This window comes from Pelobates fuscus, chromosome 11 (assembly GCF_036172605.1).
Source record: "Pelobates fuscus isolate aPelFus1 chromosome 11, aPelFus1.pri, whole genome shotgun sequence".
NCBI lineage: Eukaryota > Metazoa > Chordata > Amphibia > Anura > Pelobatidae > Pelobates > Pelobates fuscus.
Genome location: NC_086327.1, coordinates 132425231 through 132447260, shown reverse-complemented (window position 1 = coordinate 132447260; position 22030 = coordinate 132425231). Strand labels below are relative to the sequence as shown.

At 43.1% G+C, this 22030-nt stretch overlaps 1 protein-coding gene across 2 annotated transcripts in view; it reads left to right on the top strand.

Annotated features, from left to right (window-relative positions):
* Window positions 1-22030, top strand: part of KIRREL3 (kirre like nephrin family adhesion molecule 3) — a 692535-nt gene that overhangs the window by 422927 nt on the left and 247578 nt on the right. For both annotated transcript variants that reach the window (XM_063437213.1, XM_063437212.1), the window contains exon 3: window positions 20162-20308. In XM_063437213.1, the coding sequence (XP_063293283.1) occupies window positions 20162-20308 (147 nt within the window). The remainder of the gene's footprint in view (window positions 1-20161; window positions 20309-22030) is intronic.

The following is a 22030-nucleotide window of genomic DNA, read 5'->3' as shown; positions in this document are numbered from 1 at the left end:
TGTTAAAATGAGGATGGGATCCCTAGTACCCTCTAGCAGATGTCTCCATTCCTTGAGCGCCAAAATGATGGCAAGGAGTTCACGATTGCCAACATCATAATTCTTCTCTGCTTTGGACATCTGTCTGGAAAAGAAGCCACAAGGGTGTAACGGCTTTTCAGGTGAATCTCTTTGCGACAAGATAGCACCTACCCCTATCTCAGAAGCATCAACTTCAAGAATAAAGGGCAGTGAAGGGACAGGATGCTGTAAAATAGGAGCAGAGGCAAATGAAGCCTTCAGGAATTCAAAGGCCTCAAGTGCTTCTGGTTTCCAGACATGAGTATTACCATCCTTCTTGGTCATTCTGGTTATAGGTGCTACAATGGCAGAAAACCCTTTAATAAAACGCCTATAATAATTTGAGAACCCCAGAAAACGCTGAATGGCTTTCAAACCCTGAGGTAGAGGCCATTCCATAATGGCAGACAGTTTCTTGGGATCCATACGAAAACCCTTGGCAGAGATTATATAACCCAAGAATTGGACTTCAGATTGATCAAATGAACATTTTTCGAGTTTGCAATAGAGACCGTTAACCAGAAGAGTTCTCAACACTAATTTAACATGCATGTGATGAGTCTGTAAATCAGTAGAATAAATTAATATGTCGTCCAAGTATACTATAACGAATGTATGTATATATTGACGTAGGACATCATTAATAAGTTCTTGAAAAACTGCTGGGGCGTTACAAAGGCCAAAGGGCATCACAGTATATTCGTAGTGGCCACTCCTGGTATTGAATGCGGTCTTCCATTCGTGATCCTTTTTGATACGTATGAGATTGTAAGCACCCCTAAGGTCCAATTTAGTAAAAACTGTGGCCTGTTTAAGCCTATCAAATAGTTCTGTGATCAAAGGTATGGGGTACGCATTTTTGACGGTGATTTTATTTAGGCCCCTATAGTCAATACAAGGCCTTAATTCGCCATCTTTCTTAGATACAAAGAAGAAACCCGCCCCTGCCGGGGAAGAGGATCTTCTTATAAATCCCTTCTCTAAAGATTCCTTAATATATTCCTCCATAACCAGATTCTCCTGAGGAGATAAAGGATATATTCTCCCTTTGGGAGGCATCGTACCAGGTAGTAAATTAATAGCACAGTCGTAAGGCCTGTGAGGTGGCAATTTTTCAGCCTCCCTTTTATCAAAAACAGATTTAAGAGACAGGTACTGAGGGGGTATGACCGTAGGCACGGGAGGTATATTAGTAGAATTCAAAGGGGTGATTTTAACAATACAAGACTCTTGGCAAGAATCACTCCAAGAAACTATTTGTCCTGACTCCCAATCAATGGTGGGATTATGAGTACGTAACCAAGGATACCCTAACACGAGGTGAGAGGAAGTAGAAGTAATGATCTGAAACCGAATGGTCTCAGAGTGTAACACCCCTGTAGACATAAGAAGTGGAACAGTTTCATGTGTGATAACTGGAGAGCATAATGGTCTACCATCTATGGCCTCAACGGCCAAGGGTGTCTCCTTCTCTCTGGTGGGTATGTTATTCTCCTTGACAAAACTGGAATCAATAAAGTTTTCGGCCGCTCCGGAATCAACCAGGGCTAGTATATTCCCTGCTATGCAGTTACTACCAAGGTGCAGGGAAACAGGGAGAAGTAATTTATTAAGAGGCAAATGTGAGGACTGTGATGTCACACCCAAGGCCAGTCCTCTATACGGTCTTAGGTGCGATAGTTTCCCGGACGCACGGGACATTCTTGTCTCATATGACCCCTCCTACCACAATAAAGACAAAGTCCCTCCTTTCTCCTATAAAGCTTTTCAGCGTCAGTAAGTTTGGCAACCCCTAACTGCATAGGTTCCTCCTCAGAACCTTTAGATCCCTCGGGGGTCTCAGCTCTAGGTGAGTTAACGGGAACAAAACGTCTATTTCTGGACCTGGTATATAACCTGTCACGGATCCTGTTATCTATATCGATAAGATAGTCAATCAGGTCCTCCAGGGGTACAGGGAGGTCCTTAGCTGCTACCTCATCCAACATAGTTTCAGACAGACCTTCCATAAACGCAGTAGTAAGCCCATTATTAGTCCAATCTACCTGTGAGGCAAGGGTACGGAACTGAATAGCATAATCGGCTACAGATTTAGATCCTTGCTTTATTCTCATTAATGCCCTGGCGGCATTTTTTGACCTTTTAGTCGTGTCAAATGTTCTACGAAACGCTGTGAGGAAGCTATTGAAGTCGTGTACCATAGGCCCATTAGCCTCCCAAATAGGATTTGCCCATTCTAGTGCCTTATCCGTAAGCTGGTGCATAAGAAAACCCACCTTAGATCTATCAGTGGGAAATGAACGTGGGTACATTTCAAAGTGGAATTCCACTTGATTAAGGAATCCCCTACATGTCTTAGCGTCCCCTCCATACCTAGGTGGCGGGGTTAGATGTGCTGAAGCATTAGGCATATTAGCTGTGTCTGGTATAGGGTTTACAGGAGGCGCAGGTACAGGTACCGGAGCTGATCTGGATAACAGTGTCTGGATGGCTTGAGCCATTTGATCCATACGGTGATCCTGTTCTGCGAATCTAGCCTCATGAGTGGCCATCTGTTGTCCTAAACCTGCGGGGTCCATGGCCCTATCGTAATGTCACGGTAATATACCCCAACACGCAGGAATAGTTCAATAGTCAAGAGACAAGAAACCAGGGTTCGTCTTACCGGACCTTAGAATGGCCGGACTAGGACGAGTAAGAAAGACAGAGTCTAGAACAAGCCGAGGTCAAGGGAACTGAGAGACAGCGTAATGTAGAACAAGCCGAGGACTGGTACACAGAGGACAAAACAGCGGATAAGCAAGCAAGGATAAGGAGAGAGCGGAGTCAGGAACAAAGCCAAGGTCAAGCACCAAAAAACCAACTGAACGATACAAGCACTAAAGGGAACTGGACAGAAACCACGATAGGGCAAGGAGCAAAGGAAACAGGTGAGTATAAATACCCTAATGTTCACTTTGATTGGCCCTTGTCATATCCACGCCCCCAAAACGTGAGTGTATGGGGAACGTGGCATGACAGGGGCCAATGGGAGACTGATTCTAATTTAGTCTCCCACTGTCCCTTTAAGAGCGCGCCCGAGACGCGCGGCGCGCTCTTAGTGTCGGGCGGGACACGTGACCGCTTCTCGCGGTCACTGCCCGCCTGACTGATCTTATCGTTGGCTGAGCCGCGCGCGGCTCGTGCAGGAGCAGGACCGCGCGCGGCGAGAAGAGAGGACCCCGGCCGGCCCCTGGAGAGGGTAAGTACCGCTACATGAATACAATGGAAGTTTAGAGGAACATGCGCATCACGTCTACTCTGAGGAGCATTGAATCGGACTATCGCTGGAGCACTCTATGGTTCCTCCATAACTTCAGGAGATAAAATGCAGAATGTAACATTCTATAAATGCTCTCTCAGAAAATATTACCATTGGCGTTGATTCCCATTGCAATGGACTTTTCCTCAAATGAAAAAGGAGATGGAATTCTATAAACTGAGTACACATAGCCATGGAGACATAGAAAGATTAAGTACCGACTGATTGCTAAAATACTTCATTTCTGCAATGATGATACTGTTTAAAGGCAACTATAAATGTAGCCATGGGGGGGGGGGGGGGGGGGAGGGTGAGGAGGGGGGAAGGGGGGGACCCTCCGATCCACTGACTTACTGGTGAAGCAGGTAGTAGGCACTATGGATCCTGTACAAGTCGGAGAATGAAGAGAGGGACCAACTTGTTTTAATCAATAGAAAGGAAACAGTAAATGTAAATCAATATCTGAGATATAATGATAAACTAACCATCATTTAGTACGATCACATGCTTAAAGGTATAGACTCTATAAATAAAGCATGATCTGTCATTGTATAATCTGCTATTGATTGAAACCATTACTGGCCCTATAAATCTATCCATGATAAGGCAGTCACTCCCATAATACTGAGTATAATATAACAGAAAACCAATCCATCCAATCTCATTGTAAAAGGCTGAAATTAATGTGTTTCTTTATCATTCTAATTTATTTTACAAAACACATCATAATGAGACCAAGCCAGCATACACCCCCAGCATGCCGTAAAATGTCTTACATTTATAACTTAAAAACAGCTGTAGAAATATTCAGCACCGATATGTAAAGCACGCCATACTCATTAAATCAGACTGATACATTAAACTGAGATAACTGATTGGATACAAACATAATGATTCTTATAGATCTTAATTCAATACGGGACATGGGGGTTTATTCACTAAACTCCAAATTATAGGAAATTGAAATTGAAATGGCAGCGTTTAGGCCCTGGGGAGATAGCGCAGCTAAGCGGACAAGGGCACATGTAGGAGTGTGGGGATAGATGCATGGGATTGGTTGGGAAGAGTCTGTGGGTGTGATTATGTTCTGTGTAAGACAGTGTGGGGGAGGTCTTACCTCAGTGCCACTTGGGATTCGGGCCAGCAAACAGCTTCCCTCCCGCCCACCCTATACTATATTTTGTCGCAGCTAGCCGGGGGTATGTCCTTGCCAATTGAGTTTGAGGTTACGTTTAAGTAGATGGAATGAGATGAACAAGTCTTTTAAGGTCTCAAACCTCCCCTGCTCTAAAGGTTTAACTTTAGGTTGCCTGAGGTCTCGTGCCCATCGAGCGTGGATAAGGTCGGCTGATGGCAGGCATTGGAAGGATTTTTTATGACGAGGGGGGAGGTGAGAGGGAGTGGTGATTAGGAACCACTCCATGTTTTTATTGGCAAGGACGGTTGGGTCACTGTATAACACTATGGGTGGAGTTATATATGTATATATGTTAATTTATGCTTATTTATGTCTAATGTTTTGGCTACAGAAAAGAAGAGATTTAATAAATAAAGTTATGGATGTGTTATGCAGTAATTTAGTTGTGATAATAAATGCTGTGGCCTGTTTCATCCATACTAAGTGGTCTGTCGTTATTGGGGGGTTTAATGGGGTTAGATGTTGTTCTAGGCTGCATCGCGATTCCCCACTACGTACATACATGGCTAAAATGGTCACATGTTATAACAGATTCCAGCTCTGAGCATGTGTTTGGAGAGTAAATGAAGTTACCAATAGGCATTATGGGTATGAAATGTAAAATAATTGTGCGGCTATTTAGCAGCCACCATATGTTTGAGCGCAGCCTCGTTTGGATGGAAACATCAAGCATTTTCTGTGAATGGCAGCAGCTGTAAGCAGCTCTCTGTAAAGGACAATATCTCAATTCTCCAAAGGAAATCTGGCTCAAACAATATATTGATCATGTTAAAATGGGCGTTTTGATATCAGCCACTGAGTCATTTAAAACATCAAACATGGGATTTATTAGAATCACAAGCTGTAGTTTTGTTCACATGGTATCTCTACCGCTTTATATAGTGAGTCTGCATGTGGTCATAAAGACAGGTTTATATACACACACAGAGCCACGTGAAGACACAAACACTGACACTAGTAGCCATGTGCAGGTACAAACCATGACACTGGCAGCCATGAGCAGAAACATAGGTAGCCACATGCACGCACAAACACTAACACTAGTAGCCATATGCAAGCACAAACACTGACACTGGAAGCCATGAGCAGAGACATGGATAGCCAAATGCACGCACAAACACTAACACTGGTAGCCATATGCAAGCACAAACACTGACACTGGAAGCCATGAGCAGAGACATGGATAGCCACATGCAGGCACATACAGAGGCACTGGTAGCCATGTGCAGAGACATGGGTAGCCACATGCAGGCACAAGCACTGACAATGGTAGTCATGTGCAGAGACATGGATAGCCACATGCAGGCACATACAGAGGCACTGGTAGTCATTTGCAGAGACATGGATAGCCACATGCAGGCACAAGCACTGACAATGGTAGTCATGTGCAGAGACATGGATAGCCACATGCAGGCACATACAGAGGCACTGGTAGTCATTTGCAGAGACATGGATAGCCACACGCAGGCACACACACTGACAATGGTAGCCATGTGCAGAGACATGGCACTGACAAAGGTAGCCATGTGCAGAGACATGGATAGCCACATGCAGGCACATACAGAGGCACTGGTAGTCATTTGCAGAGACATGGATAGCCACATGCAGGCACAAACACTGAAAAAGGTAGCCATGTGCAGAGACATGGATAGCCACATGCAGGCACATACAGAGGCACTGGTAGTCATTTGCAGAGACATGGATATTATTAATAAAATAATTTAAATATAAAAGCGCTAATTGTGTGGCTCTATAGGCAAAAATGGGGTATAAAGGAGAAATACTATCTAAAAATAATCCCAAATATACCTCACAAAATGTATACTTCAAATATACAATTCAATCTCCAAATGCAGCTACACACCTGTGAGTACCCAAACCCACACCAACAAACAAACAAAATACTTATAGAGGTGGAGCGCAAAGTTAGATCCACATCCCCTTGATGCCTAATAGAGACTATTACAAGTGGTCCAATAAGAAATGAGCGGACTGCTTTAAATAATGGACAATTCTGAAAAGACGGCATCACTGCTTTACGTCCTGAGGAAGCTGCGGCGAAACGCTTAGACGACGCAGTGACGCACGCCACGCACGTTTGTTACGTATTGACGCAAAGGGGGCGGAGCACCCGGGAAGCTCGAAGAACCCCATCTGTTGCCCAGCACTTTTCAGCGGTCTGTCTTCCCCGAAAGCATCCGTGGAGGAAAAAGGAGAAGCTGGCTACTGTTTTAACATCGTACCTGGGCACAGGCAAATGCACAAGCGTTTGTGAGTAGCAGCTGAGTCTGCAGACACTCACCTTCTTTTATCTTGTAAGAGGCTTAACATCTAGCTTATTTTATATACATGTGTGTATTGTCTGATTGATGTATTTTACTTGAAATAGACTTTTATATATTTCTCTTCAGTGGTAGGAGTGTTGGATGTCTAGTATTACAAATAAATTTATGTAACTGAATGTAACTGTGCTTCACTATTATATGCACTTTATATTTTTTTTCCATATATTCATCTGAGCTGAAGTCACTTAAAGGACCCTAAGGGGATGTGGATCTAACTTTGCGCTCCACCTCTATATGGATAGCCACATGCAGGCACATACAGAGGCACTGGTAGTCATTTGCAGAGACATGGATAGCCACATGCAGGCACAAACACTGACAATGGTAGCCATGTGCAGAGACATGGATAGCCACATGCAGGCACATACAGAGGCACTGGTAGCTGTGTGCAGAGACATGGATAGCCACATGCAGGCACATACAGAGGCACTGGTAGTCACAATGCTCGCTATACTGTTCGTATTACCATTTGTACGATAGAGCTGTTATTGCTCAATAGGGGTTAAAGGACCACTCTAGGCACCCAGACCACTTCAGCTTAATGAAGTGGTCTGGGTGCCAGGTCCTTCTAGGGTTAACCCATTTTTTCATAAACATAGCAGTTTCAGAGAAACTGCTATGTTTGTGAATGGGTTAAGCCTTCCCCTATTTCCTCTAGTGGCTGTCTCATTGACAGCCGCTAGAGGCGCTTGCGTGATTCTCACTGTGAAAATCACAGTGAGAGCACGCAAGCGTCCATAGGAAAGCATTATGAATGCTTTCCTATGTGACCGGCTGAATGCGCGCGCAGCTCTTGCCGCGCGTGCGCATTCAGCTGACGGGGAGGAGAAGAGGAGGATCGGAGGAGGAGAGCTCTCCGCCCACCACTGGAAAAAGATACGTTTTAAACACTTTCCCCTTTCCAGAGCCCGGCGGGAGGGGGTCCCTGAGGGTGGGGGCACCCTCAGGGCACTATAGTGCCAGGAAAACGAGTATGTTTTCCTGGCACTAGAGTGGTCCTTTAATAAAGGATTATTTTTTTGGTTTTCGTGTGCAGTTTATTTGAATTTCTTTAGGCTTCACAATAACACTATCACATAATTTGTTTTATAATATTTAAATGTAACATGTTATAAGTAAATATCACATTATTACAAGAATTTAAAGTGAGCATAAGTTCATACCGCTTCCTTTTTATACAGTGATGGCTAAACATAACAAGATCACCGCAAGACTGTCTGAGGCCTGAGGGTCATGGGGAATATAGTCAGAAACATCTTCAGAGGTCAGGCGAGCCATCAATACCTTTTAGCTGGCCGTTTTGGGGTTTACAATAAATAAAGAAGGTTTTTGGTTCTGTGTGTTAACTAGTTTAACCCTTTCACCACAAGGTGTTTGGCCCACTCCCATAATATTAAGACAGCCTTTGCATTCCACATGTCTTCAAAGGGTTAGTAAGGAATCTGTTTACTTCTATGTGTAAATACCCCTCGAAGGGCAGGATTCACTGTTGCCAAGTCTTTATATACTGTGGCCATATTCATTCCTTACTGTGTGAACTGGTCATAGCTGTCGGGATTTAGAAAATGCTCGTTACGGGGAGTGGATGACATGTTTTAATTAGAAGATTATTGAGAACCTTTTTAGAACCGCATCTGCCACTTGCAGTTATTTATGTTACAATTTTTGGTTGTTTTTTATTGGTAATTTTGTAGAGCTGCCAAACAAAACGTAAGATGTGCAGCTAACAGCAAGTCGTCTACTCTCAGCTCACTGTTTAGTGAATAAAGTCCTAATATTTTAACTGTTGTGAGTGAGTTGGAAGACGGTCAGTAACACACACACACAGTGTTTTTTTATCTTCGGCAGCAATCTAAACTAACACGCCAGCTTTCTCCGATGCCAGCAGCAGCCGCCGGCACAATGCCAGTTTAGCTGAAGGACAGAATCCCAATCAGTGAATGATTTGCTTGCCAAGAGCTTTCATGGGCTTTTGGTTGCAGTAAATACCTCGCGCTCATTGTCAATGTCCACCTAAAAATAGTCTGAGGTTTGACAAAGAAAGGGAATATTCCTGTGTTTACTAGGCCGCTGTCTGCGAGAATAATGCACGTATTGAGGAATTCTGCACATTATCCTTGGGATCGTGGCCAGGACAGATCTAATCTTTTGTACGACACAAAAAATTTTCTCTGCAGGGTGCAGACCTGCCCGGCCAAGCCTGAATTAAATCCATTTATTCCATATTAATGTGGACAGGCACACTAAGATTAGCATGGAATCGAACGCCATCTGGTTTATTTACAGCTGTAAGATGGAATGCTACACATTCCTGGTTAGACCTTATTTGGTACAGGGTTGCAGTGTATGGTTTGCAACATTTATCATGGGGGGGGGGTGAGTATTATGGTACTAAGGACTATGGGGGAGAGAACTAAGTGTTATGGACAAGTATGTTTGTTGGCTTCAGGATTCAAAGCTTTGCTCAACGATTGGGAAAAAAGATAATTGATGGTTAGGGAACAGTCACTAAATGCAGGTTCTATTCACAGATCACGTGAGAAAGGACTAATAGAGGAGGGGAAATAAATATTTAAATATTATGGCTTTTATTTCTCCCTCTATAGGTTACTTTCAATCACTTAAACTGTGAAAAATTAGTGCCAGAGGTCCCGAACTAAATTTAATTTTCAGAAAAATGGTTCAGATGAACTAATTTTTTTTCAGCCTGCACCGGTATTTAAAGTCCTATGAACTATGATGGGCACTTACTATGGACTAGGAAGGCCAAGAATTATGGACTATGGTACTATGGACTATGGGGGGCAATTACTAAGTACTATGGCCTATGGAGGGCAAGAACTATGGACTGTGGAGGGCAAGAACTAAGTACTATGGACTATGGGGGGGCAATAACTATGGACTGTGAAAGGCAAGAACTATGCACTGTAGGGGGGAAGAACTATGGACTGTGTGGGGGGGGAGAACTATGGACTGTGTGGTGGGGGGGAAACTTAGTACTATGGACTGTAGGGGCAAAAACTATGAACTATGGAGGGCAATACCTAAGTACTATGGACTATGGGGGGGGGGGGCAAGAACTATGGACTGTGGGGGGCAAGAACTATGGACTATAGGGGACAAGAACTAAGTACTATGGACTTGGGGGGGCACGTACTATGGATTATAGGAGGCAAGAACTAAGTACTATGGACTTGGGGGGGGCACGTACTATGGACCATAGGAGGCAAGAACTGAGTACTATGGACTTGGGGGGGGCACGTACTATGGACCATAGGAGGCAAGAACTGAGTACTATGAACTTGGGGGAGGGGCATGTACTATGGACTATAGGGGGCAAGAACAAAGTACTATGGAATTGCTGTTACATTGCTTATTATGCAGTTATTCAGTATAGAAAATGAAATACAGAAACCCTTTTAGACAATACATGTAGAGTTTAGGTCGTTCTTCCGCTTCAGTTAAAGGAACAATCCATTGTTTTTTTCATACACTGTTTATACCCCCAAACACACCCCTTGAGGCAGAAAGAGGCTAAGCAAGTTATAAGAGCTTCCAAATCACACACAGAAGAGAAAATAGCACAGTCAGTAAAAAAATGGGACAAAACATGTTTTAGATACATAAATGAGAAAAGGAAAGTAAAACAAGAATTAGAAACAAAACAAGATATACCTAGACCTAAAAAATAGAAAGAAAGCACGCTCTAGGTATATGTCTAGGTATATCTTGTTTTGTTTCTATGTATATTGAGGATTAAGAGGAATCCTTTTGTTATACCTGACCGAAGAAAAGGAAGTAATTATCCTTTTCTATATATCTTTTACACACTGCACCTGGGTGGTCTAAATTTGTATTTTCTAAAACAAGGATTAGTTAGATTAAAAACAAAAGAAGGAAGGTATGTAGAAGAGGATAAAGGTCTAGCTGCCTACCTCAATTAATATTTTTGTTTCGTATTTACATGGGACCTAATGGAATACACCCAAAGTTATTAAAATAGCTTAGTGGTGTACTAACAAAACCAAAATCATTGATAACAGGAGTAGTCCCAGAAGATTGGAAGTTAGTGAATGTTGTGCCCATTCACAAGAAAGGTAGTAGTGAGGAGTCCGGCAACTATAGGCCAGTAAGCCTTACTTCAGTAGTGGGGAAAGTGATGGAAACCATGTTAAAGGATAGGATTGTTGAACATCTAAAAACACATGGATTTCAAGATCAGAGACAACATGGGTTTACTTCAGGGAGATCATGCCAAACTAATCTTATTGATTTTTTTGATTGGGTAACTAAAATTATAGATAAGGGTGGTGCAGTAGACATTTCTTACCTAGATTTCAGTAAGGCTTTTGACACTGTTGCACATAGAAGGCTTATCAATAAATTGCAATCTTTAAGTTTGGATTCCAATATTGCTGAATGGGTTAGGCAGTGCCTAAATGACAGACAACAGAGGGTTGTAGTCAACGGAGTATATTCGAAGCAAGGTCTGGTTAACAGTGGGGTACCTCAGGGATCTGTACTTGGACCCATACTCTTTAATATTTTTATTAGTGATATTGCAGAAGGTCTTGATGGTAAGGTGTGTCTTTTTGCGGATGATACTAAGATATGTAACAGGGTTGATGTTCCAGGAGGGATAAGCCAAATGGCAAATGATTTATGTAAACTAGGAAAATGGTCAGAGTTGTGGCAACTGACATTTAATGTGGATAAGTGCAAGATAATGCATCTTGGACGTAAAAACCCAAGGGCAGAGTACAGAATATTTGGTTGAGTCCTAACCTCAACATCTGAGGAAAGGGATTTAGGGGTGATTATTTCTGATGACTTAAAGGTAGGCAGACAATGTAATAGAGCAGCAGGAAATGCTAGCAGAATGCTTGGTTGTATAGGGAGAGGTATTAGCAGTAGAAAGAGGGAAGTGCTCATGCCATTGTACAGAACACTGGTGAGACCTCACTTGGAGTATTGTACGCAGTACTGGAGACCGTATCTCCAGAAGGATATTGATACCTTAGAGAGAGTTCAGAGAAGGGCTACTAAACTGGTTCATGGATTGCAGGATAAAACTTACCAGGAAAGGTTAAAGGATCTTAACATGTATAGCTTGGAGGAAAGACGAGACAGGGGGGATATGATAGAAACATTTAAATGCATAAAGGGAATCAACACAGTAAAGGAGGAGACTATACTTAAAAAAAGAGAAACTACCACAACAAGAGGACATAGTCTTAAATTAGAGGGACAAAGGTTTAAAAATAATATCAGGAAGTATTACTTTACTGAGAGGGTAGTGGATGCATGGAATAGCCTTCCAGCTGAAGTGGTAGAGGTTAACACAGTGAGGGATAGGCATAAGGCTATCCTAACTATAGGACTAATGAAAGTATTTAGAAAATTGGGCAGACTAGATGGGCCGAATGGTTCTTATCTGCCGTCACATTCTGTGTTTCTATGTTTACTGCATGTTTTCCTTGGGGGGCGTAGGGAATGAACCAGCCTTTGCGAGGCCCCCTCTCTGTCCCCAACACAGGAATGTTCCAATCAGCAGCTTCTTGTTGAGGAGACGATGTGCTTCTCACATGTGATTTCAGCTCTTCAATGCTTCTCAATGATCTTTAGTAGATCTGGAAGTCCTGACTGTATGAATGAAAGCTGGGAAGGCGTTTCTGTGCCCAGTTATTAAAGTGCCGATTTCTGCTGACAATTAAAGCAATCAAAGCAAGCTGTAGTACAGTATGTGTCCGAAGTGTTCCTTTAACAACAGGTAATGGATTACTGAAGGTCATTGGAACTTCCCAGGAATTACCATAATGTAACTAGTATAAAGAGTTACCATACAAATAACACTGCAATAATAATAAAAATAACACTGCAATAATAATAAAAATCACACTGCAATAATAATACAAATAACACTGCAATAAGTATGTGTGTTTAAAGATAACACAAGTGCCATTTGTTTTTTGTGCTGATATTTGCTTTTTAAATGCTGTATAATAATCTGAAAAAATGATACACAAAACGCATAAACAAACAGAAAAGTCAACTCAAAAAACATATTCCATTTTAATTCCATCGTTAATGTATAATGTCACTACAGATCTCCATTTAGTTATTTTATTTCTGTATAAGATGAAGTCGTCACGAGGCTCAGGACATAAACAGAATTAGTCCCATCTTTTTGTCTCTATTTACAGATATTGTTAATTCATGTGTGAACGTATAGAGAGGTGGGAGACGGAGGGGAAATAGCTGAACGTGATTAAATAGCTATTCTGCCAGCGTCTAGTTTATTAATACTGGGAATTCAGGCACCTTACTCAAGCGATCAGTGATCGCACGTTGGACTAGAACACCCCCATGTTTAACGCCTGGCTTGTCTCATTCACCGTGAGTACAAACACAGGATAGCCATGGATCAAGGGCAGCACTTCATTCATCAAAGAGTAGAGATGTCCAAAGATGACTTTGCGCTAACCAGACGCCTCACTGGGCGACCTGTTGGACGAAGCAATGTGAAGCCTGCGGTGCGGAGAGTGGGAAACGCAAAATAACAAGCCGCACCTGGGACATTAAAACAGAATTTATACTCAGGAGCCAAAAAATAAACGATGCTCCCTTCTGGCAAGAAATGGAATTGAAATTGTCAACAGGGAAAATAGACTCTGGGGGAGCAAAAATTCCCGAGCCGAAGCCAGGGATACTGAAACACTGCCCAGGAAAAGGTGTTGAAATGACTTACCTGCGGAATTATCCTCGTTACTGAGCTGGTGCTTAATACTGGAAATTACACCAAATGCTTAGTACGAGAAGCAATTCCCCTCCATCAGATGGATATACACCTATATAAAGAGGATCAAGGGAAATATAGAGATTTACTAAACCGGGAGTTATGCAGATTGGATTCTGGAAATATTAGGACAAACACTCTCTAGTTTCACTGTCCAAATAAATACAGAAAAACACTATATAGTAGATAAACCCTCTATGAAAACAAGCATGATTTCATTATATATTTTTTATTTGGGGGTATATAACAGATTGCAAAAGCTGAAGATCTCTTGTCTGCAGCCTTTATAATCCCTCCCCTTTTAACCCCGCCCAGACTTTCTGTGGCTGTCCAATCACAGACTTCCCAATGGACCTCAATGAGAATTCTTTGCAAGGCAGGTGCTCTGGTTAATTGCCGGCTGTATAGTATACACGGTATAGCGCACTCCTTATAAAGTAACCTGTGTATTGTACTCTGTATAGTCAGGGCTGGTGCAAGGATTTTTTCCGCTCTAGGCAAAAAAAGAATTGCCGCCCTATTCACTCCACAGTGGTCCTGTAGGTTTAACCCCACAATATAAAACATTGCCTTACCTCAAAGGGTTAAACATGCCTCTAGTAACTGTCACACTGACAGACACCAGAGGCACCTCTGCCCTTGGATGTGCATAGAGCGTGCCACTTCTGTGCATCAGGTCTCCAATGCTCCAATGTATGAGGAACATTGGATTGGACCAGCATTGTCCAATCAGTGACATTAAGCGATATAAGAAGGCAAGCAGTGCAGAGGAAGTCTTGGTGCTTGAAACATGTAAATAAACATAAGTAAATCCCCCTTTAAAAAAAAAAAAAAAAATGATGGTGGGTGGGGAGGGATTCCCACTATAGTGTTACTTTAAAAGTATTGATTTTTTTTATTAATTATAAATGGTACACACCCTCACACACACACTCATACTCAATGGTCCAGACAGTCACAATTAGTGTCTGTAATAAAACTGTGGCCAAAAGACTATATTCACTCTCACTATCTCTCCGTTACACCTTCCCCCACTAACTGCCACGAACTGCCATCCCAACAAACCCTTCGTTTCAGCCCATCTCAGCGTGTCGAGCCAATCGGAACGTTTTACCCGACCAGCAGGAGATACAGACAATCTCTCTGGAACCTCCAGCTGGGTTATGGACAAGCACCTTACACCTGTCACTTTTCACCCTTGTTTTAAGCCTTTTCCCAAAGAGCTAGGAAGGCGCTTTTTGGAGGTTATGTTACCCCCATCCCCCTGAACAACCGCTTCCTGTGAAATGGAGGGTGCTCCCCTTTTCCAGCCCACTAGAACCGCCTGTAAAAGACCTCAACCTAGCCCTAACCGCCTGGTACTATATACGGGAAGAACTTTAACAGCGGTCGGTCTAAAAGTTAATCGAGTGGCGTTTGGACAATTTCTCATGGATCAGAGCGCTATTTTCACAGAACGGGCACTCTGATCCCCTCTTTCAGAGGATGTATGACTTGTGGGAATACCATGTTGTTTTTGGGTTGCTTTTGGGGTATTTATGTGTAGCCTCTTCTGGGGGGGGGGGGGTAATTAGTTTACCAGTTATCAGCTCAATTATCTTCCAGACACAGATAGGCCTGGGCGGGCTTAGGACTGAATGAATAGAGACCCCATGCTGGGGGTCCTTGTATAAATACCTTTTGCCTGAATAAACCAGACTGATTTACCCTTCATCACGTTTTGGCTTGGAGATACTAGAGCTGCATCACACTCTGCGGGACTAGGGAGACTCTTCAACGGATATACTCAGCCGGAGTATAGGGGATCCGTTACAGTAACTACTGCACACACACATTCACTGACTCATGCAGAGTGACACACACACACTGACTCAAGCAGACATAACATGACTTGTGTAGACTGACACACACACTGGCCCAAACAGACACACACACTGTCCCCAGCAGACACACACACACACAGTCCCCAGCAGACACACACACTGTCCCTAACACACACACACTGACCCATGCAGATACACACACAGTGCCTAGCACACACACATTGTCCCTTGCATACACACACACACACACACTTACCCAAGCTGACACACACTTACCCAAGCAGACACATACACACACTGTCCCTAGCAGACACACACACACTGTCCCTAGCAGACACACACACACAGACTGATAGTGTAACCTGTATAGTGTAATCTTTATAAAGTACTCTGTATATTGTACCCTCTATAGTGTACTTTGTATAGTGTACCCTGTATAGTATTCTCTGTATAATGTACTATGTATAGTGTACCTGTATAGTCTACTTTACCCTGTATAAACAGAGAATGGTTTCTAGTTAAAACAGATTTTGCAGAAGGCGGTTGGTTGCAGGGTTAATACAAACATTCTCTCCCCACAGTAATACAAACATTATCTCCCCACAGTAAAAACAACAAATGATCAGGAATAGTCGCCGACACGCAGGAATAATTAAATGGTGCTCTTTAGCATTGCTCATTTCCAGAAACTCAATTATTTGTTTCATTATTATGACTCTAGAAGTGATGCTCAGTCTGGAGGTGTATGAATAGAAATAATCTGACTCCTGTCTTTATACATTACTGAGTAACCAACTGCATTACTAATTTATAAAGGTACAGACTGGCTCCCATAGAGTGCTCATTACCCAGTGCTGCTTTCAGAGAAAAGATTATATATACACACATCTCCCAAGTGTCCCTGTTTAGGAGGTACAGTCTATATTATGTTCCCAAATCCATCTGTTCCTCTTTTCTATCCTAATATTCCTCTTTTCTAGGAGCTCCATAATGTTGGTGTGTCTGAGTGTATAACAGAGCTCCACAGCAATAATACTCCCAGTAATGTGTCTGAGTGTATAACAGAGCTCCACAATAATAATACTCCCAGTAATGTGTCTGAGTGTATAACAGAGCTCCACAGTAATAATACAGTAATGTGTCTTTAAACTGCAATAAATATGTGTAATCAGTCTGTGTAAATAAGATGTAAAGAGTTACCTTAAATAACTTCACCCATGGACAACTCACTAGCCACACTAACTAAAAATGCCCTTCAAACAGTACCACCCATTGTCACACCTGCAGCCACACACTTTCAAATATCCCCTAATAGCCCCAACCCTTAAAGTCAAACTGTCCCTCTTTGGGAATTTGGAAAACATACAGCGGCTTCCAGGACAATATCCCACACACTGGGATGGATGGATGATGAGAGGGATGGAGAGAGGGAGGGATGGATGGATTGAGAGAGGGAGGGAGTGATGGATGGAGGGATGGATGATGGATGGATTGAGTGAGAGCGAGGAAGTGATGGATGGTGGGATGGATGGATGGATGATGGATGGATGGATTGAGAGAGGGAGGGAGTGATGGATGGAGGGATGGATGGATGATGGATGGATTGAGAGAGGGAGGGAGTGATGGATGGTGGGATGGATGGATGGATGGATTGAGAGAGGGAGGGAGTGATGGATGGAGGGATGGATGGATGGATTGAGAGAGCGAGGAAGTGATGGATGGATGGATGGATTGATGATGGATGGATGGATTGAGAGAGCGAGGAAGTGATGGATGGATTGATGATGGATGGATGGATTGAGAGAGCGAGGAAGTGATGGATGGTGGGATGGATGGATGATGGATGGATTGAGAGAGGGAGAGAGTGATGGATGGAGGGATTGTTGATTGATGGATGATGGATGGATTGAGAGAGGGATGTTTGGATGGATGGATGATGGAGGGATTGAGAGAGAGAGTTAGGGAAGGAGGGAGGGAGTGATGGATGGATGGAGGGAGTGATGGATAGATGAATGAGTGGACGAAAGGCTGGATGGATGATGGATGGCTTGAGAGAGGGAGGGAGTAATGGATGGATGCATGATGGATAGATGGATTGAGAGAGGGAGGGAGTGATGGATGGATTGATGATGGATGGATTGAGAGAGCGAGGACGTGATGGATGGTGGGGTGGATGGATGGATGGATGATGGATGGATTGAGAGAGGGAGAGAGTGATGGATGGAGGGATTGTTGATGGATGGATGGTGAGATGGATGGAGAGAGGGAGGGATGGATGATGGAGGGATTGTGAGAGAGAGGGAGGGAAGGAGGGAGGGAGTGATGGATGGATGGATGGAGGGAGGGAGTGATGGATGGATTAATGAGTGGATGAAAGGCTGGATGGATGATGGATGGCTTGAGAGAGGGAGGGAGTAATGGATGGAAGAATGGATGGATTGAGAGAGGGAGTGATGGATGGAAGAATGGATGGTGGATGGATGGATGGATTGAGAGAGGGAGGGAGTGATGGATGGAGGGATGGTTGGATGATGGATAGATGGATTGAAAGATGGAGGGAGTGATGGATGGAGGGATGGATGGATGGATTGAGAGAGGGAGTGATTGATGGAGGGATGGATGATGGATGGATGGATTGAGAGAGGGAGGGAGGGAGGGAGTGATGGATGGAGGGATGTATGGATGATGGATGGATTGAGAGAGGGAGGGTGGGAGTGATGGATGGATGGATTGAGAGAGGGAGGGAGTGATGGATGGGTGGATGGATGGATTGAGAGAGGGAGGGAGGAAGTGATGGATGGGTGGATGGATGGATTGAGAGAGGGAGGGAGTGATGGATGGAGGGATGGATGGAGGGATGGATGGATGGATTGAGAGATTGAGGGAGTGATGGATGGAGGGATTGTTGATTGATGGATGATGGATGGATTGAGAGAGGGATGGAGGGATGGATGGATGATGGAGGGATTGAGAGAGAGAGTTAGGGAAGGAGGGAGGGAGGGAGTGATGGATGGATGGAGGAAGGGAGTGATGGATGGATGAATGAGTGGACGAAAGGCTGGATGGATGATGGATGGCTTGAGAGAGGGAGGGAGTAATGGATGGAAGAATGGATGGATTGAGAGAGGGAGTGATGGATGGAAGAATGGATGGTGGATGGATGGATTGAGAGAGGGAGGGAGTGATGGATGGATGGTTGGATGATGGATAGATGGATTGAAAGATGGAGGGAGTGATGGATGGAGGGATGGATGGATGGATTGAGAGAGGGAGTGATTGATGGAGGGATGGATGATGGATGGATGGATTGAGAGAGGGAGGGAGGGAGGGAGTGATGGATGGAGGGATGGATGATGGATGGATTGAGAGAGGGAGGGAGTGATGGAGGGATGGATGATGGATGGATGAATTGAGAGAGAGAGAGAGGGAGGGAGTGATGGATGGAGGGATGGATGGATGGATTGAGAGATGGAGTGATGGATGGGTGGATGGGTTGAGAGAGGGAGGGAGGAAGTGATGGATGGATGGGTGGATGGATGGATTGAGAGAGGGAGGGAGTGATGGATGGATGGATGATGGATGGATGGATTGAGAGAGGGAGGGAGGAAGTGATGGATGGGTGGGTGGATGAACGGATTGAGAGAGGGAGGGAGTGATGGATGGAGGGATGGATGGATGATGGATGGATGGATTGAGAGAGGGAGGGAGTGATGGATGGGTGGATGGATGGATGGATTGAGAGAGGGAGGGAGGAAGTGATGGATGGGTGGATGGATGGATGGATTGAGAGAGGGAGTGATTGATGGAGGGATGGATGATGGATGGATGGATTGAGAGAGAGAGGGAGGGAGTGATGGATGGAGGGATGGATGGATTGAGAGAGGGAGTGATGGATGGATGGATTGAGAGAGGGAGGGAGTGATGGATGGGTGGATGGATTGAGAGAGGGAGGGAGGAAGTGATGGATGGAGGGATGGATGGATTGATGTATGACAAAGATACGCATACTTCACCTAAATTACTAAATTTGGCCCAAAATTGTGTTCATATTTAAATTTGATGCCCATTAGTCTCTAGTGTAGTGAAGGAAGGTGAAAGTTACAAAGTACCAATCTAGGGAGTTATCTGCTAAACTGCTGAGAGATCAAAGCTACGAAAAGCCCTTTCCTTCATTTTGATTGTTCAGCTCTTTAGTGGATAACTCCCTAATGTGCGGTCCTTGCATGGGATTGCCATATATAAGGATCTCAAATAAGGGAGATTCCTGCTAAACAATGCATTCATTTGGTTTCCTTGTATATGGTAATCACACATAAGGCTACCAGTTTATGGAGTTATCTGCTAAACTGCTAAAAGATTCAAATTATTAAATACTTTTTCTTCTTTATTTTTCTCTTTTGGTTGTTTGGTATATGAATCTTCTCTGAATGGATTCAATACAGAACAATTTGATATGTTACCGATCCATTTGTGTTCGTGTTGCGTTGATTCTGAAATTTGGACACTTCTGAATTGCCGAATTGGCTGAATTTTGATTTCTTCCAAAACTAATTGCACAAGGTTCATAGATGATTTGATACATGAGTTACTTTGTTTGAGGGACTGATTCTTAATGTTATATGATGTTTTTCCCCCCAGGTGCGTCCTCATTCTCTCAGCAGCCCCAGGACCAGGTTGTGGTTGCCGGGCAACCTGTTAATCTCTTCTGTGCCATCCCTGGTTACCATGGAATTGTACTGTGGATTAAAGATGGACTGGCATTAGGGGTCGGCCGTGACCTTTCTGGTAGGTTTCTTGTGACCTTCTATCTTTCAGTCGGTGGGTTTATAAAGTTTTGAGATCTTGTTTTCTGCAGCAATACAATGTTTAACATTTCAAAAACATAAATAAAACATGACTACCCATTAAGCAGCGTTCCATGAGAATCACAACGCCCGTTATATAAAATGTTGTCCCTGATAAATGAATATTTAGAACCTCAGCTATGCCAAGTGCCAAAGGTCAGTGCGATGGAGGACCCAGCTGTGTGATAGCAGCCATAGTTAGTATATAGTTAGTTATGGATATTATTAGCCACATATTCCTAGACTCACTGTTTCTAGAATAAACAAGCTGTTTGTGTCTTTGTTCTGAGGAGTCATAACAGACTGTGAGCATTACATTTTAGTCGTAGAAAAGAAGTGCGGCAGCAGCTCTGAAGCCCTTTCTTCCCTGATAACTCAGTTGTTAAAATCCCAGCATGACGCATTATATGCACACAAAAAACAGATTGTCGATCCAAGGAGAAAACTGATTGCCATTATGGAGTCAATAATTACTTTATTTTTCCTTTTTGTGGAATAATTGGAAATGGCTACAACGGATGGATGAACGGATGGATGGACGGATGGACCAATTTAAGGAGTTATCTCCTAAACTGCTGAAAGACTACTGAAGATGTAATGGCATATGGAGTTCTGCTCTCTGGAGTAGCTGCATTAATCAGAACATGTGTATCTATCTGCTGCCCAATCTGAGAAAAATCCTCAATAGCTGCCAATCATGAGCATTAAATTGAACCCTAAAATACATTTGGTGGGATTGTTTTCTACTCTGTAATATAAAACTGATTATTTTCCAGCTGTTTAGAGACCTTAAATTTAACACCTCTGATCTAATGTCCGAAAATATCCTCTTTCATCTTGACTTTCCTAAGTTGTCTAAGCCTTCTCTCTGTTTGATAGTTCGTATCCTGATGGCTACGAAAGTTTGTATCTCCAGGTACTGGAAAAAAAGAAGAAACTCCTAGTATGACAGAAATTAAAACCCCAAACAATCACCAAGGAAAAATGGAAAAACCCATCTTCTTTCATAATGGGAGTATCTAAAAATATAGAAAACTCTGGTCTGTTTGGGTTGAACATTATAACTTTGCACCTCGTGGTTAAACTCCACCAAATCCTGGGATATGGGATATACAAAACTCAAATTTGACCTTTAATGGACAACAAACTCTGTTTGGTATGATCTCATTTCTTATAGAGACTCGGCTCTTTTCTCTCCTATTAGAGAGCTGGATGACCGAGATAACTCCCTCTCTTCCTCTAAGGAGGTCTCCTTTGTCTTTTATAAGTTACATGAGTTATTTGTACTATATTTCATTTGACGCGGGTTGGATTACTAACGGTCTTGGGCTCTTTTGATCCACGAGAAGTATTTCCTGTGGACTAAATGATCTCAAGACGTTTAAAGGGAATATGTACTGTTTGTTCAAATTGGAAATACTGATCTCTTGTATATCAAACACTTTGTATAAGGCGAATCTTTCTTTTAGTGTAGAAACCTCACCTATAATATTTGTATACACAACTGAATGTGCGAATTATTTAATCTACCGACTTTTAATATATATACCTCAGTTGTGTCAAAAACTTTGCTACATGACATGGAAAAAAAATGTAAACATAAAAAAGAAGAGAAGATACCATTAGAAAAGACTTATTTAACCTCATAGAGACTGTGAGCCCA